The 17,969-nt window shown below is 44.3% G+C and overlaps 1 protein-coding gene across 2 annotated transcripts in view; it reads left to right on the top strand.

Moving 5' to 3' along the window:
- Positions 1 to 4,516: 4,516 nt before the first annotated feature.
- The window catches only part of RYK (receptor like tyrosine kinase), a 94,527-nt gene continuing 81,074 nt past the window's right edge, over positions 4,517 to 17,969 (top strand). The window contains exon 1 of one of the 2 annotated variants that reach the window (XM_070239086.1): positions 4,517 to 4,930. In XM_070239086.1, coding sequence (XP_070095187.1) covers positions 4,702 to 4,930 — 229 coding nt within the window. In that variant the 5' untranslated portion in view covers positions 4,517 to 4,701. The remainder of the gene's footprint in view (positions 4,931 to 17,969) is intronic. The other variant, XM_023620959.2, reaches the window with a different exon arrangement.

Genomic DNA, 17,969 nt, shown 5'->3' with positions numbered 1-17,969 from the left:
GACTAAAATAGTTCTAACGACTAAGAGTGAAATATTCAACAAATGCAATAGTGTTTAGGACAAATGGCTCCCCATATGGAAAAAATAAAATTGTGTCATATGCAACATATAAACATAAATTCCAGATAGATGAAGGAGCTAACTTTTTTTAAAGTACAAAAGTATTAGAAAAATACAAAAATTATTAATTGTGGAGATCTTAAGCAAGACACAGAAGCCATAAAGGAAAAAACTGTTAAATTTATCTAAAATAAAAATCCAAAATTCAGATTAAGCAAAGGACATAAAGCAAGTTTGAAATTACAAGGGATGCAGTAAAAGAAAATATCTACAAATCAAGAAGAAAAACAACCCCCCAGAAAACCAGGAAAAACCTGTGAACAGATACTTCACAAAGTGGGCAATAAATAATATGAGAAGTTGCTCGACCTCCCTAGCAATGAGGGAAATGCAGATTAAACGACGAGTTAATTTTCTTTCCCTAGACCCTCAAAAGCAAAACGGAAAATACTGATCCCTTACTCAGTCTCTTTCATTACACCACTGGTGAAAGTGTACGTTGGCAAAGTCTTCCAGAGGGCAATTCAGTGGAATGTCAACATTAAAAGGTAACTCCCTTTGACTCAGCAATTCCCCTTCTGAGATTCCACTCTTCTAAATATCTACAAGTGTGCACAAAGATGTATGCGCAAGGATATTTGGTCTATTACCAGAACTGTGAAACCCATCGTGGTCCATCCCAACCAAAAGAACTCTATGGAGGTGCGTTTGTATGCCCTGCCATGCAAACCACTTCAAGACCTCAATTTATTTTGATTAGTGAAAAAAGCAAATCAGGTAGACCATTATTTCCTGTATGATTCCCTTACCATGAAACTGAACCCCCCGTCCCCCACACACAGTTGTGCGTTTAAATACATGTATATGTAGGTAAATGTCTAGAGAAAGGCCTATTAGAACATACGCCAAACTGGGAGGTAGGGGAGAGACGTTGGTTTGTGTCAAGGGGGATGTTCATATTTTACTCCATGTACTTCCGTGCCTCGTGACTCTGTGACAATGCAGTGGGTTAATATGCTACCCGTGGGGAGGAGATTTAACAACTACACTGCTCTGCAGCACGCAGCAGCATTCTCAACTGCTCCTTGCAAAAGAAGGGGCTGTTTTAAGAACTAGGAGCCAGCTCTTTCTAGATCCCTCCGCCAGCTGATTGAGCGCAGGCCTGTGGGGAAGTTGTTCCCAGGGCTCTGTGGGTCATGCATCTATCCTTGTGCATAGGAGCTGGTACTCTGAGGAGGTGTCGGACTCCACGTAGGGAACATCCCTGTCATTTGCGTTACCTGGGAGGCCTTACCCCTGCGCAGCTCCTCCCTGCTGGCCCAGAGCTCCCACCCACCCCGCAGCATCTCAAGCCCAAGGGGGCCTTTTTAAGGAGTGAAACAAGTCCCGATGATGATGTTTTCTAGGCCTTCTGAAGTTTGTCTCCCAGAGGAGCAGAATAAGGTCCACCACCGTGACAAGCAGAACCAAGAGAGGAGGCAATGTGTGGAGCGTGGTGACGGCTGTGGCCTTTATTTCCCCTAGGTGAAGAAACCTCAGGAGGCTGAGGTCAGGGCTTCCTAGCATTTTCACATTGAGACTTATTGGGAAATTTCGGAAGCTGCCATCCACATCTTGGCAGGGGAGGGACAGGGGACTCCCTCTTCAGGGGTAGGTTGGGGTTTGTGGGAAGACCTTTGTGTCTGCAGAGACAGGAGAGAGAGACTGGGAACCGGTTCCTTCTCTGGGGAGTTATAGTAAAGCATTGGGAAGTTCACAGTTTTAATCTTATTCAGAAGTTAACGTTTGAGTATAGATTTGAAGGAGGTGAGAGATGAAGCCATGTGGATGTCAGAAGGAAGACTATATTCCAGGTACAGGGAACAGCAGTGCAAAGGCCCTGAGGTAGGATTGTGTCTGGTGTGTTAGAAGAACAGCAAGGAAGCCACTGTGGTTGTGAGCAGGGAAAGAGTAGAGGAGATGAGGAGGAGTGGGGAGAGAGCAGGAGATAAGGTCAGAAGGGAAGGGAGGGAGGTGGAGAGTGAGAACTGCCTTGACACCTTGTAAGGACTTTGCCTTTATTCTACATGAATTGAGGAGCCAATTGGTAGTCCAAGAGCCAGGGAGCAACACGATCTGGCTGCTGTTTAACAGGTGGCTCTGGCTGCTGTGTTGAGAACAGCGAAAGGAGTAAGAGGAAGAAAGCAGGGAGGCCTGTGAGGAGGCCACTGCGGTGCCCCTGAGGAGAGAGAGCAGGGCTGAGATCTTCTTGACATTGGCCAGCATCACCTGGAGGGCCTGTGATGCTCTTTAGGGGACAAGGACACCTTAGGACAAATAATGAAATGTATACACCACTTCTCTGTGTGTTGCTATCCCCTGAGGTTGCTATTCCTGTTACTCTAGGGGTTGGGACTACGAATTTACATTTCTACAAGTTCCCAGGTGATAATACTGCTGGTCTGGGAACACACTTTGAGAACCACTATCTTTTTCTTCATAGCACTGATGAAAATGTGCAGTAAACATTTATTTATCACACATCTCAAGGAAGCACCTTGCTTACCGGTGTCCCAGGGCCAAGCGAGATGCCTGGTACCAAGGGGCGCTGGGCCAGGCTTGGTGCTATTGAGTGAAGTTCTTGGGGATCCCTGATTTGAACCGTTTGGAGGTAACTGGTGATGAAACTTTCTAAGAAGTAGTCATTAGAGGGAAGGGGTTAATTATAATAACAATAACAATGGGGGTGACACCCACCCAGTCCAGTGTCTGCCTAGCTGTTTTACTCACATCTTCTCCAATTAAATCCTGTAAAGACCCTGTGACTCTGGCAGTATCACCCCAATTTTATGAATGAGAAAAACTGAGAGAGTTTAAGTAATTTTCCCCGAGGTCGCACAATTAACAAGTACCAGAACCCAGCCAGGCCTGACTGACAGCTCTGTGCCCTGTTTACAGCACAGAGTCCCTCAAGAAGTCACTGACAAGAAGAGGTCCCCTAGGAGACAGGAGCTTCTTACTTGGGGACTGGGAGCCATTGTCAAAACTGCAGGCAATATGCTATCCTTTAAAAAATGCCTCCTGTCTGAATTCAAAACCCTGTTCACTCAGCACACTCCCAGCCCCGAGCCCGTCTTGACCGAGCCCTGCCTCCCTAACAAGTAGTAGGGGCTACCCCAACAGAAGCATTTTTGCTGTCCTTTTTGTCATTCTTTAGTGGAGCACTTTTCCTCAGCCCTCACCCCTGCGCAGCTCCTCCCGTAGGATGATGGGCACAGCCTTCTTGCGCGGGCGGGGCTGAAGCTTGAAAAAAATCGAGGCCAGCTTATCTCTGTATGGAACCCATCCCTCTCACTGGAGAAGAAAATCAAGTTCAGGACTTCCGGCCTCGTCCGCCTCCCTCTTCCCTCACTCTCCCCAGAGGATAAAAATAGCCGCCCCCCAGGCCTCATTGCAGCTGCTCCCAGGCGCGGGCTGGCAGGAGGCAGGAGGTCAGGGCGGGGACCTGCCCACAAGGTCTAGGGGACCCTAGCCGAGCAGGGACACCTGGAAACCTCACAGAGAGAAGGGGCACCTGGAGCAGGTTTGACCGCGATGTTGGGTGGTTCATATAAACACATCACGAGGCCCTGTGCACGGGCTCGCTCAGCTGCCTTTAGAGACGACATGTATCCGTGATTGTTAATTTCTGGGGGAGACAGGGACTGCCTAGAACAGATGATGAGACGTACATACCACTTCTCTGTGTGTGCTCAAGAATACACACAGCACGCACTGAGAGACACCGAAGGACAGAGACACTAGCACACACTGAGACACAGACACACAATTTCCTATTATGGGGGCCTGTCACAGCCTGGCACGGACCACAGGTTAACACCCGCAAATGCGGGTTGATTATAGGGACGTAGAAAGATAATAAAAAATAAACATTTGTAACTGTGAGAATAAGGTTACTAAAGTTCGCTGAGCAATATCTTCTTGCAGAATAAATGTATATAGGATATATTCATGAGAGCAAACAGAAATGTTAACGTTGATCTCCGATGGTGGGATAAAAGGTGATCTCTCTTTTTCTCCATTTTCTCACGACACAAAAAGCAGGTTTCTCCTTTGCAACCGGAGCGCCCGCATCCAGGCATTTCCCAGGATTTGGGGGGCCCGCTCGGCTGCAGGCCGGCCCGGGCCTGCCTGGTCTCTCCGTCCGGGGGGCGGGGGGTATTGCAGACAATGGACAAGCAAACAAGAGGCCGGTGACAACGTGCGGCGGGGATGGGCTCCATTACAGGGTGACCAGAGAGCCCTTTGCCGGCAGAGGCACTTTAAGACCGAGGCGCTCCCCTCCAGGCCAGGCCCGCACCGCGGCGGGAGGTGGGGAGGGGGCCGGGGGCGCGGCCCGGCGTGCGTGCGCGCTCTCGGGGCTGCGGCGGCGTGCACGGGCGCGCCCCCGCGGTCAGCCCCCCTGCAGTGGACGATGCCGCCGAGGAGGCGGCGGCGGCGGCGCGCTCCGGCGGTCTGAAGCGGCGGCCGGCTGCAACGGGCCGGCGGCGCGATGAACTGGGCGGCCGCCCCCGGCTCGGGGCTGTGAGGGGCTCGGGGCCGGGGGGGGGCGGCGGCGGCGCGGCGGGCGGCCCACGCTCCTCCTCGGCGGCGGCGGTGGCCATGCGCGGGACGGCGCGGCCGGGGCCGCCGGGCCGGGGCCGCCTCCCGAGGGCCCGCGGCCTGAGGGCCCCGCCGCCGCCGCTGCTGCTCCTGCTCGCGCTGCTGCCGCTGCTGCCCGCGCCCGGCTCCGCCGCCGCCCCGGCCCCGCGGCCCCCGGCGCTGCCGCCCTCGGCCGCGGGGCCCAGCGTGAGCCTCTACCTGAGCGAGGACGAGGTGCGCCGGCTCATCGGTGAGTGGGGCCGCCTGCGCCCGGGCGGGCCTCGGCTGCTTCCGGCCGCCGGCGGCCCAGTCCGCGCGCCGTGGACCGCGGGCGGGTCCCCTCCTGTCCCCGGGGCTCCCCATCCCGTCCCGCGCCCCGGGGCACCCCGGGCCCGGCCTCTGCCTGCCGTGCTGGCTGGGAGGTGTGGTCCCTGCCCGGGTCAGCCTTCCGGCCTTCCCGCTGCGCTCTCGCTGCCCCGCGGCGAAAGGACCCGGGACCCCTCGGCCGTCGCCAAAGACCCGGATCCACCCCATTCCAGCCTTTTCGGCCCTTCGCCCTATTCCCTCGAGTCAAGCGCCCCTACAACTTTTCTTCCTTGCCGCTCCAAGTTTCTGTGACCCTGTGCGCGTCACTCCAGGGCCCTGGATTTTGGATATCTTGAAATAAACGTTTTATTTAGACTAGACTTGCAAACGCTTGGCTGTGGTTTTGATGCCGCAGTAGAGGCCACACTACTGTGCTCATCCTTTCTGGTTATAATACTTTTCTAAAAAATGAGGGGGGGGAGGGGAGGGTTATAGGGGCCCTACATGTTGTGGCGGTCTCCAAATCTTGCTACCACTAAGCATGTTCTAAAATAATGAGTGTCCAGGTAGCAGACTTTTTAGCTTCCTTAGTACCTTTTTGGTTCTTGTCTTGGCTGTGTGTGTTGGAGTATGGCCTGATCCCCTACCTTGTAGAGGAAGGAGAACTTGGCTTTGGATCAGTTGGTGATTGTGTTCTACTGAGCTAGCTTTGTCGTTTAGGGAATTAATTTGAAAACTAATGGTGTTCTCCTGTTGGGAGTTTGTAGATTCTGGAAATGACCCGTTAGAGGAAGATCTGATGGAAACGGCCCCAAATGGGAAGTCTCTGGTAGTTGCAGATACTTAAACGTTGACTTTCTTTTGTGTATTAAATATAAATATAAAGTGAAATAAAGGCAGTCCCTTTATTTCAGCTCAGGTTTGTCGTGCATCTGAGTGTTTAAAGGAAAAAAACTATTCTCTAAAGCATCTATTGTCTGTCAGTTTTATTTTATTCTTTTAAGTTATAAGACTTTCTTAAAGTGTGTTGAGTTCGACTCAATGTTGAAGTGGAATTGCTTTTACCAGACTGTTTAGACGTTGTTACATACATATATGGGTTTGTAGTATTTAACCAAAGAACAATGCTCTGTTTTTGTAATGTCCTGCCATTCTTAATCCTCTTTTTAGTCTAGCCGAATTAGCTGCATTTAGTTGAATTAAAACCGCAAATTGGGTACTACTTGGAACATAAGACAAAGGTGTAGGAAAAATAATGAATGCTTATAAATCAACTCATATCACATTAATTTTTAAAAAATATTAATGTGTTATGCATGGTTTTGTTGGTTAAAATTGTGTATATAATTTGTGACTTTGTTTACATGTAAGAAACCAGCCTGGGTTGGATTAGGGGACAGGGACAAGAGGCTGACATCGATTGAGTGCCTGCCGTATACTTGCCCCTACATGTTTTATGTATATCATTTCCTTTAATTTTCTTGTCACCCTGTGAGTTAGATATCATTGTTCCCATTTTAGAGATGAGGAAAGTAAAGCTTTAGGTAACTTGCTCAAGGTCACACAATTTATAATCATTTAAAAAAAATCAAACAGTGTTGACATAGGCCACAAAGTTTTATTGAATGAAATGAAGATATTATTTATGTAGAAGTTTGATTATGGCATGATGAAAAAGCAATCATTGCTAATTAATACTGAAGTGATGTGTTTGTGACCTGATTGGTGAGCATGCAGTTTATGCCCAGAAGTGGGCTCTTTGGAGGAGGCGAGGGCGTATTGCCTCACTGATCAACCTTGTCCACCTCTGGGGCCAGAGGGACCTCCAGCAGTATTTTCTCTAATGCAGCTAGAGTTGACCTGTTGCAGTGGGTCTCTTGATTCTCCGTCCTGCCGGATCCAGGTCCTTTCCTTCCATCCCTTCCCATCTCCCTCCTGTGTTCTACCTTTAAAGTATTCCTTGGCAGCCTCTGGGTGGGGAGGAGCAAGTGGGTAGGGCTGAGATGTACACCAGGCATCTTGAGTTCTCAGACTGCAGTTTCCCACAAAAACTCTTACGGTGTCTAAGACTACTTGAAATAATACTTTGTACCATATTTTTGTATCATTATGGGTTGAATGCCTTCTAAAAACTGACTTGGGAAACTAACCATCATTTTATAGTGTTTCTTAGACAATGAATTTGGAATTCCAAATAAGAAACTTATAAGTGAAGTTGATAATGACTTTATAAATTGAACTGATTGCCCTTAATGAGAAAATAAGTTGTTTCCATCCAGTTAATACATGCACATAATTTGGAAAAACCAAATAGTGCTAAAAGGTTTAACATGAAAAACAGCAGTCTCCTGCCTTTGGTCTTTTTATCCTCCACGACCTACTTTCCAGTGGAAGCTACTATCTCAAAGTAGTTCTGTTTATTTTTTTCCTGTTTTTTGCTTTCATATTTCTAAATCAATGTAGAGTAAGCATTTGACCTCCTACTATCATAACTGAGCGCTTGCCCTCTTCTCTCCCCCAAACTCCCCAGTATAGTTACGTAACAATTTCTTGTAAAACCAGCAATCAGTATTTACATTATTGTGTATATATTTATTGCTCACTTCTGAGTTAAATAGTGACTCTTGATTATGTTTTCTTTTCCTATACGTTTTTGTTTTTCTGGGGGCAAATAATTGCCTTTTAAACTTTTTGATTAGTTTTGTATGCATCTATGGCTACATTCAAGCCAGCTCCCGTGGTCTAGTTGTTAAGATTCGGTGCTGTCGCTGCTGCAGCCGAGTTCCTTTCCTGGTCAGGGAACCACACCACCCTTCTTGCTCCATGTTGCTGCGATGTTGAAGCTGTGCCACCAGTATTTCAGCTACGAGCAGGGTCGTTCATGGTGCACAGATTTCAGTGGAGCTTCCAGACTAAGATGGACTAGGAAGAAGGACCTGGCTACCCACTTCTGAAAAAATTGGCCATGGAACCCCTGTGAATAGCAGTGGAGCATTGTCTGACAGAGTGCTGAAGGTGAGAGGATGGCGCAAAAAGATGGGGCAGGGTTTGGCTCTGCTGTATACAGTTGCTAGGAGTCAGAATTGGCTTGAGTGCACTAACAGCGATGCACTACATTCCCCGAGATACTTCAAGAAATATGTTAAATGCCTTTTGATATTTTATTTTCCAGGTAACACATCAAATCATCTATCGGTTCCACTTAGAGACTTCACGCTTTGGAGCCTCCCATCCTCTTGTTCCAATCTGGACAGTAGGATTGTTTTTCCTGGCACTTCTGTTCCCTTCTCTCCTGTCTTGGAGCCTGTTGCCTGGATCTCCTGTCTCTCTTTTTCTCGGTTTGCTTCATTTTGCTACAATGTCTCCCCAGTACCTTCCTAAGAAGGGTGCATGGGAGGTGAATTATTTGAGGCCGTGCGTATCTGAAGGTGTCTCTTCTATCCTCATGTTTTATAGATGATTTGACTGAATTTAGACTATTAGGTTGAAGATAAATTTTTTTTTTCACAATTTTGATGGCATTTTCACACTGTTTTCTGGCTTCAAGTGTTTCTGATGAAAAATCCAAAGCCATTCTGGTTCCCTTTTTTCTTTTTAGGAAGCTCAGGGTCATTTTCTCTGGCATTCTGAAGTTTTATAAGCCTTTGTGTGAGTTCTTCCTTCTGTCCATCCATCATCCATCTTGACTTAGCGTGACCTTTCAATGTAATGACTCATATCCTTCCGTTTTTAAAAATGTCTGTTACTTCTTTGATAATTTCCTACCCTTCATTTTTTGCTTTTTCCTTATGAGATGTCTATTGGTTTGGTTATGGAATCTCCTGGAATTGATCTGTAGATTTCCTTAACTTATGTTGCCTCGTATTTATTGTATTTGGAGATGGGAAGAGAGGGAGAATTTCTCAATTTTGTCTTCCAAGCTTTTATTTTTAAAATTTTAATGATGATGTTTTTAAAATTTAGAAGCTCTTTTTGTTCTGTTTCCATTTCCATTTCATTTCGTTTTCTATTTCCATTTTATTCTTGTCTTATGGATATACTGTCTTCATTTATCTTTGAGTTGTGTACGTTGTTTTTAATTTTTTTGTATGTTTAATATGTTTTTAATATTTCTTCTCCTTCCTCCATCGTGCCTACTCATTTCAGGGTTCTTTTTAAGTTTGTTTAGATTGCAAATATCTGGTGATCCTTGGCTGTTTATAATTAAGTGTGAGATGCTGAAAAGTTGATTAAGGGAGAGAGAGCATGTGTGTGTGTGCTGGGGTCTGGTGACCTCCCTTGGAGTGCAGGTGGACTTTCCTTTGGCAGTCTGCCCCACGGATCAGCACCTTCACATCTTCTTTGGGTCTAGTCAGTGTCTGCAGAGAAGACACCTCCAGTCTCCTGCCTCTGGTGTGTTTGGTGATACCCTGCTGCTTGGGTTTGGGTTTGGGTTATTTGGTTGAGAAGGCACGGAGGGTGCCACTGTTCAGGCTGTAGACTTTGACTTCTCTTGTTTATGGTTGTCCTGCCTCTGTGCTTCAGTTTCTTCGGAAAAAACTTGGCGTTTCGTGCTGGACCTGGGAGCCCAACTGTTTGAAAACCCTGTTGAGAAGCTCCCTCTTTGTCAGGCCTGAGCCTCAGGCTGGCCTTTGGTGGCCCTTAGGACCTCCAGGGCTGAACCCTTCAGGGGTCCTGAGGGACAGTGACCACTCCTTCAACTGTTTCCCATCTTGCAGAAGTTTGTTGAAGTGTATGGTGTGTTATTGTCTTCTTTCCCTTCCTGTTTGTCTTTGTGGTTTCATTAGTACCATTTTAGAGGAGTTGGGGGAGGATGTGGGGATAAAGGCTGGTGGTCATTCCACTGTAAATGGCAGTTAGGATTGGGCTTTGACTGTTGAGGAGCATGTGAGGTGTAGCAGTTTTTTGTAATAACAGTATTAAGAAGGATAGTAGTGGTGTGGTAGTAGTAGTTGACACTTTTTAGAGTGCTGCTGCCATGTGGCAGTCTTGCTGTGTCAGGCACAAAGGTAATCCCTGTGTTAGGTATGCACTGTTATTTCCATCTTATAGAGGAAGAAGCAGACTTGGAGGAGGTATGTAACTAGCTGAGTTCCTGGTAGTAGGGCATGCAGTCCTGACGGAAGTCCATTCATTCAGAGACTCCAAAAGCCTTAGGAGCTATGTGGCATCCCTGTGTCCCCAGGCCCCTTCCTAGTTGCTCTCGTTTACTCTTCTTAACGAGATGCATTGTAGGCATCCATTTCCCCAGTTTACTGATAACGGCTCTGACTCAGGGCCCTTTGGGCAGTGAGTAGAGGGCCGGGTCTTGACTCAGTCCTGCCTGAGTCTGGAATCCATACTGCCTCTTTGTCAGCTCTGGAGGAGCTGTGATTGACCAAAATACTCATGGAGTAGAATCTGCAAGCCTGCAGCTACATGTGCTTGTTTGTGGTCTTGATTATTATGTGCATCCTCCCATGTTCTCTATTTGACTGATAATTCTGTTAAGTACTAAATTTTCTGGAAGTCCAGAGCTTGTGAAAGTGGTATGTCACTGGGGCAGGCTAGGGGTTTGGGGATAAAATGCTGGTGGTGAGGCAGTGTGGTATTACCTGGTCATGGCTGAGTGGTGATGGTGATGGGGAATCTGTAGGGATCAGGGGTCTCCTGAGAATAGACTCTGCCTCCCACCAATTAGGAATTCAGTCTGGATAGCTTGCTTCTCTGTTAAAATAAATACCCTCTGGAAGAGTTAAGCATTGTTCACTTCTTATTTAAAATCAGGTCAACACTAGTTGAGATAATTGCTCCCCAAATCAGTCCAGTAACAATTTTTGAAGCCCCACCAAGTACCATATATTGGGGTAGAAAATGACGATTCAAAATTATTAAATTTCTTTTCTTGAGGAACTCAGAATTTCGTAAGAGAGACTGTTATGTCTGTGACTGTAACACTGAGATAAGAATTATATTGCTGATAGATATAAGTAGATTATTCTAGGAATAATTAGTTTTGACTCTAAAAGGGGGCGGGGGAGAGAGGCTTAGAGTTTAGGGAAGGTGTTCCAGGAAAGGAGGCATTTCAGCCTCATCTTGAAGGATGAGTTTGATAGGCAAAAAAGAGGAGTAGTTTGTGCCAGGCAGACAAAATAACATGAACAGAGCCATAGAGGTATGGAAGCAGATGTGTAAAATCAAGGAACAGGAAAAATCTAATGCGGCTAAGATGATAAAAATTGGCAAAGCCAGGGTGTGGCAGAATATAGAGCTGGTAGGTTGGTTGAAATTGGATTAGAAATTTGGATTTTATCTTTTGATAACAAAGAGCTGTTGAGGAATTTAGGAAAGGAGAATGCAGTTGGGACGAGGTTATAGAAAAGATCACTGTGGCCCCAGTGAAAAGGGCAGCTTGGAGACTGAAAAGCTGGAACTGAGAAATGGGGCAGAGTCAGCCTCTGGTGATAAGACGGATCAACTAGGATAGCTGAAGGGGTGGGATGGATTTGTGAGGAATTTATGGGGAGTTTGGAGAAGACCTAGTGGAGGAGCCCCGAGGGCTAAAGAAAACGGAGGAGTCACAGAGGAATCAAGGTTTCAGATTTGGGTAGCAAAATCGAGGGACTCTTTCCTTTTGGGAAGTGGTTGAGGGAAAGAAAAATGAGATGAGCCATATGTTTCTCTCCTCCCAGCACCTCTCTTTCCTCTTAAACCTCAGGCCAGGCACTTGGTAGGGAGGGCTGGGAGGGTGTCCTCTTGCTGATACGTCTGGCATAACCTGCCACTGCCCAGACCCTGAGGAGGTGGGGTGCTGGTGGAGGTGGGTTAGCACCCTGCAGCAACCTCTTAACCCTGGGCATTTGGGTGGTGCTGGTGGCATTGACACAGCATGAATTTAAATCCATGTGTTCTTCATTGGGAGAGTAAGGCCAAGACATTGTGCAATTGTGGGTTTTGAGGGTTTTTTTCCTTCTTTATGCTACGCATGTGGGAGAACTCTATCCAATTATGGCTAAACCTGTCCCCTGTGAGTCACATCCTGAGTTTAGTCAGTTCTGAAGGTGCTGCCTAAAATATTGTTTGGATTTTAAGGGTCACTTTAGAAACAAATGAAACATGTGGGTGTTTTTTTTTTGAGCAGCCTGAATTGAGACATTCCACAGTATTACTTCTGGGGTTTTAATGCGGTTATGCTAGTGTTCTGAAAAAACTTGCCAGCTATATGTACTAAAACAAAAAAAAAACTTGGACATGAAACAGAGCCATTAGCTACTCTGAAATTATATCACACTTAAAAGTATGCTGTTTTGTGTTATCCTTCTTGATGTAAATCAAGTACAATATTTTCTAATCAAAACGTTATTAAACAACTTTCATTTGTGCAGGATCTATTAAAATGTGGTATGCCAAAATAGATGCATGTGTATTGCTGAGTTACATAATAAACATGTAATGAATAGTTACTTTTACTGTGCCCAGCAAGTGACAGTGCTGAGCGGTAGAATATTTCTGAAAAGTAATTTCATAGGTCCCATTCTTATTCATAAATAAGTCTGTTCTTATATAAATGTGTGTATTTTAGTATACCCCTTGCTATGTGCCAAGTATTTCATGTGTTCTTTTTTGTTTTATCAACCATAGGAAATAGGTGGCATTGACATTTTTTTAATAGATAAAGCTGAGGCTCTGAGAAATTACAGAATTTGCTGGAGGTCACAGAGATGTCTGGGGTTATGTGACTTCAAGGTGCCTGCTCTCTACTGTGCTCTCCCTGGAGACTCACTATTTATTTAGTCTTTATCTAACCAGAATCATCTGAGGGGTTTAAACAACACACAGATTCCTAGACCTACCCTGAGCAATTTGTTTAGGGGATCTGAGATGGGGTCCAGCTAGTGAGCCTTTTTTTTTTTTTTTAAGAAGATTAGCCCTGAGCTAACTACTGCCAATCCTCCTCTTTTTGCTGAGGAAGACTGGCCCTGAGCTAACCTCCATGCCCATCTTCCTCTACTTTATACATGGGACGCCTACCACAGCATGGCTTTTGCCAAGCGGTGTCATGTCCACACCCGGGATCTGAACTGGCAAACCCTGGGCCGCTGAGAAGCGGAACGTGCAAACTTAACCTCTGTGCCGCCGGGTTGGCCCCTAATGAGCCTTTTGAATGCCATGTTTCATTGATTATAAGGTGTACAGTTTTTCCACATTTGAACATCTCTGAACTTGGAACCATTTTACAATCAATAGCAAGTCATCAGTTAACTGACAGCTTTTTTCTTTCTTAGTGGCACAAAAAATGATGTACTTCAGATTAAATGAAATACAGTGTTGTAAAAAGATATCGTAAAGGAAACTTAAACATAATTTGTCACTTTTCCTTTTTTCGGTACCTATCACAACTTTCTTTCAGAGTTGTAAAATTCACTGGTGGTATTTATTTGCTTGTGGTAATGACTGTGTACTAATGTCCTTTCAGGGAAGCCAAGTGATGGCAGTGAGATATTATCATTAGGTTTAAGAGCAATAGCAGTTCAGTTTTCAGTCAGGAATTTGCTGGCAAAAGAAAGATCACTGGTTCTCAACCTTCCTTTGTGAAAGCCTTAGTGCCTTCCCCTAGACAAAGGCACGGATGCCCACACATATTAAGTTTTGCATACTGTGCTGGGGGTTCTTAGATTTTGAGGGTCTTTAGGGACCCCTGATAAAAGTTTATGGGTACACCAGGTCCCGCAAAAGTTGGTTCTGGAAGGAGGTATCTGTTACATTCTGTATTTTGTCCTGGGAGTCCCTGACTTCCTACATGAATTTCTAAAAATTTGCATGCATTAAGGTTCACCCTGTTGTAGTTCTGAGTTTTGACAAATGCATAGTATCCATCATAGTATCATGCCGAAAAGTTTTATCGCCCTGAAAAACTCCTTGTGAAGGGGGCATTTATATTTATAAATACCCTCCTCTTCCTTGTATTTTAAATGTTTCCTTTTAAAGTGTATTTATTATGGAAAATTTCAGACATTCAGAAGTAGACAGAATAGTGTAATGAACTCTTCTGTACCCATTATCCAGCTTCAACAATTATCAACTCACTGCCAGTTTTGTTTCATCTGTACCACTCCTCTCCCCAGTGCACTCCTCGTCCTCACTCCCTGCATAACGCTTAGATTATTTTGAAGCAAACCCAGATGTATAATTTTATAAAAAATGATTTGGTATGTATCTCTAGAGACCCTTTAAAAATCTATAGCAACTATTATTACAACTAAGAAATTAACAATAATTCAGAAATATCAAGTATCTAGGCTGTTCAGATGTTCCTGATTTATAAATGAACGTTTTTATAGAGATTCTTGTTTCCCTCCCCTGCCCCCATTTCTTCTCTTATCCCTGCTCCCCACCACACCATATGTTTAGTTACTCTGGTGCCAAGCTCTTTCTCACCCTAGGGTCTGGGGTAGATGGTTGTTCTGCCTCATGTGCTTTTCCCAGATCTTCACATAGCTGGAGGCTTCTAGATCTCAGCTTAAAGTGCTGCTTCCTTGGAGAGCCTTGCTTTCCTAGGATTGACCTCCAGTGCCACTCTATTCTTTCACTGTGTTTTGTTTTAATCACCTGATACTCTTGTTGTTTCTGTCTCCCCCTATAGGAAGGTAAATTGTGTTTGGGTAGAGACCTTGTATATTGTTTCACTCTATAGCCGCTCCTAAAACAGGACCTGGCGTGTAGTACGTGTTCAGTAGAAGTTCAGTGAATGAATAAATGAATGAATCATACTTTTTTCTTTGGATTCACTATCTTGTGCCTTACTGTGGTCGTCATTCTCTTGATCATTTCCAATTGCCTGCTAAGCTGTTAGTCAAAAGGGGAATTGGACTGAACTTACACTTACGAATGGAAGTTTAAATAAATTAGTTTTTAATAGTTTATTTTCTTTGAAGTTGCTTTATTTTCCCAAGTCTCTGTCTCTTGTGTGCCCGTCTCTGGGTGAGGTGTGCTCCATCTTGGCTTCCATAGCTCTACACCCTTTACAGCAAATCTGTATCACCGTACCCATGACACTTTCTCTTTGCCCCACTGCACAAAGGTCACCTCCTAGCTTGGAACATAACAGTCTCTCAGCAGACTGTTGGTCCCCACTGCAGTGAAGGATGTGAAATATTCAAGAGAGATCCTGGTGAAAGCCTTTTCTAATAATTAAAAGCTGGGAAATAGAATTTCTAATCTATTTATTTTCTTCTCAAATGTCTAACCTGCCGTTAATCCTGTTCAATGTATTTTTTCCATCTCAGACATTGTAGTTTTCATCTCTAGAAATTTGATTTGGGTCTTTTTATATCTTTGGGTCTTGTACATCTTTTTATATCTTCTATGTCTCGTAACTTTGACCATGTGGAGTACAGTTATAATAGTTTCAGTGTCCTGTCTGCTAATTCTAACATCTCTGCCAGTTCTGAGTTGGTTTCAGTTGATTACTCTGTCTCTCTGTCTCTCTCTTTTGATTTTTTGCATGCCTGGTAGTTTTTGACTAGATAGCAGGCATTGTGAATTTACCCTGCAAGTGCTGGATATTTTTGTATCCCTCTAAATATTCTTGAGTTTTGTTTTAGGACTCAGTTAAGTTACTTGGAAACAGTTTGATCCTTTCAGGTCTTGCTGTTACATAGGACAGGAGCAGTGCTTATCGTAGGGCTAATTATTCCCCGCCACTGATGAAGACCCTTCTGTGCACTTCTCCCGTGACCTGTGAGTTACGAGGTTTTCCAGTCTGGCTGGTGAGAAAATGTGGCATTGCAGATCCTATGTAAGTGCTGGGCACCGTTAGCCTTTATCCTTTCTCTGTCCTGTGTACCTTCCTCATGCATACTCTGATCGGTGTTCAGCTGAATGCTGGAGGACAGCCCTCTGCAGATCTTGGAAGTTCTCTTGTGCAGCTCTCTCCTCTCTGGTACTTTGTCCTGCATACTCTAGCTGTCTTTGTCTTTTTAACAGATACTTGAACATTCTGGCACTGTGGCAGGGCCTGCTTCATATTTTACATTATAGTGCTGGAGATTATGGGTTATATTTTTGTTGCTTATTATCTTTGGATAGGATTTTGGAAGCACCTTTAACATTTCTGCATTTGTGATACAGATCACATCTTTGGGGTAATTCTCTTATGGATTTTTTTTAAGATATATATATATTAATTGGACATGAAATCTTATTCCCTGACCCTGTATTTTATTGTCCAGCTCTCTTTATAGTTTCTTATCCTTCTGCTATAGTATTTTCAGATGGGGAAGGTGACAAGTGCATTGTTTGAGTCATCCATTTGAAATCAGAAGTGACCATATTCTCCCTTTGGTTCCACAAGGTTCTCCCAAGGTAGCATCATCACAGGTACTGGAGAGGCAAACCTCACCACAGCGTTTGTGATGGATAGCTTTGGCCTTCCATTTTCAGAGATCACAGAATTACAGTGAAAGTTATGTTCTGAAATGTAATCTCTGGAGAATAGGGGAGGGCAAATGTTTAGCAAGTGGATCTTTGCATCTGGTACCCTGGTCTGTTAAAGCACTGACAATTAATAGCAGCTCCAGTGGATTGTTTTTAAGTGAGCTATTGATTTTGACCACATGTCATGTCTTCTTCCTGAAGTGGCAAAGTGGTGCTCGTGCACTGTGACTCCACATGCCTGCCTTTTCCTTGGGAGGATCAGGAGATTGCCTTCCATTCCAGACTTTTTCGTGGGAGGATCAGAGATTCCCTTTTTGGAGCTGACTTCCTAGCCACCTCTCAGGGTACAGAAGAATGGACCCACTTGCCTTTCCTTGGATGAGGCCAGTCTTAGGTGGGAGACCAGGAGGCAGCCCGGAGGAAGTGGGTGGAGGGTGAGGGCATATTTACATTGTCTTCCGCTGTCATCATGCGTTATCTTCTTTCTCTTAAAAGTTCACTTTAATTCTTTTTTAGACTCTCTGTGTGTACATGTGTACACTCTCAACCAGGTTCTGTAAAGATACTTAAGGTTGCGGGAGAAATGTAGGAGGAAAATACTGAATGGGTAGAGAATTGCATGAAAAATTTTATTTAATCTACAAGATTATTGTTTAAACAGATATGGGGATTAAATATTTATATGATTTTTCTCTTTTAATTATGAAGAAAAGACGTCCCTTTCTTAAAGTCTGACATTTGTAAATTCCCTGTTCTTATGATGTAGTGAAATATTAGGTCTCAGCTCATTTTCTGTGTATAATTTGACTATAGCTAGATTTATTAGATTCTGATGAACAAATTATTTTTTTGTATCTATGTCAGCTTTTTAGTTTCCATAAACTAGGAAAATTTGGAATAAGAATTCCGTATTTTTTTTTTTAGCATCAATTAAAATATAAAGTATTTAGTGGTTTCATACATAGTTAGTGATTTTGGCTTTTCTCTAGCTCTTATACCACACTCAGAACCTAGAAGATTATCTTGACTAAATAAATTTTTTACTTAAGTTTTGACTGGCCTTTGGAAGCTGGATGATATCATAGAATAATAGAGTCTTGGCCGACATTTGGAAACCATGGATGATATCATAGAATAAAAGAATTTTGTGGCTCAGGAGAGACATTAACATCGTCTGGTTTAACTCCTTTGTTTTATAGTTGAGAAAATTGATGCCTGGAGAAAGTGGTTAAATAATTGATTGTTAATAAATTCTGCTTGAACTCTGTTTCCATGGCATCACTTTTATTTTCCTGCCTTAACTGATTTCTGATGTTTTCTTTAAAATCTTGTTTCCCAAAAACCCATCTTTGATGTAGTTGATTCATGCATCTAACATTTGAGTAGCTACAAATACACCAAGGCCCCAGCCCTTCTTGTGAGTTGTGCAAGGTAGTGGGAAAGGCAGACATGTGAACAACTCCCTGGAATGTATTTTGTTAAATGCTGTAAAGGTGGTTCCTTTTATAAAGGGAGATGATTTGCTCTTTGGCACTAATCAACCCTTGTCGTGGCCTTGGGAAACCAAT

The sequence above is a fragment of the Equus caballus genome, chromosome 16 (assembly GCF_041296265.1).
Source record: "Equus caballus isolate H_3958 breed thoroughbred chromosome 16, TB-T2T, whole genome shotgun sequence".
Classification (NCBI taxonomy): Eukaryota; Metazoa; Chordata; class Mammalia; order Perissodactyla; family Equidae; genus Equus; species Equus caballus.
This window is presented reverse-complemented; position numbering and strand designations above follow the sequence as displayed.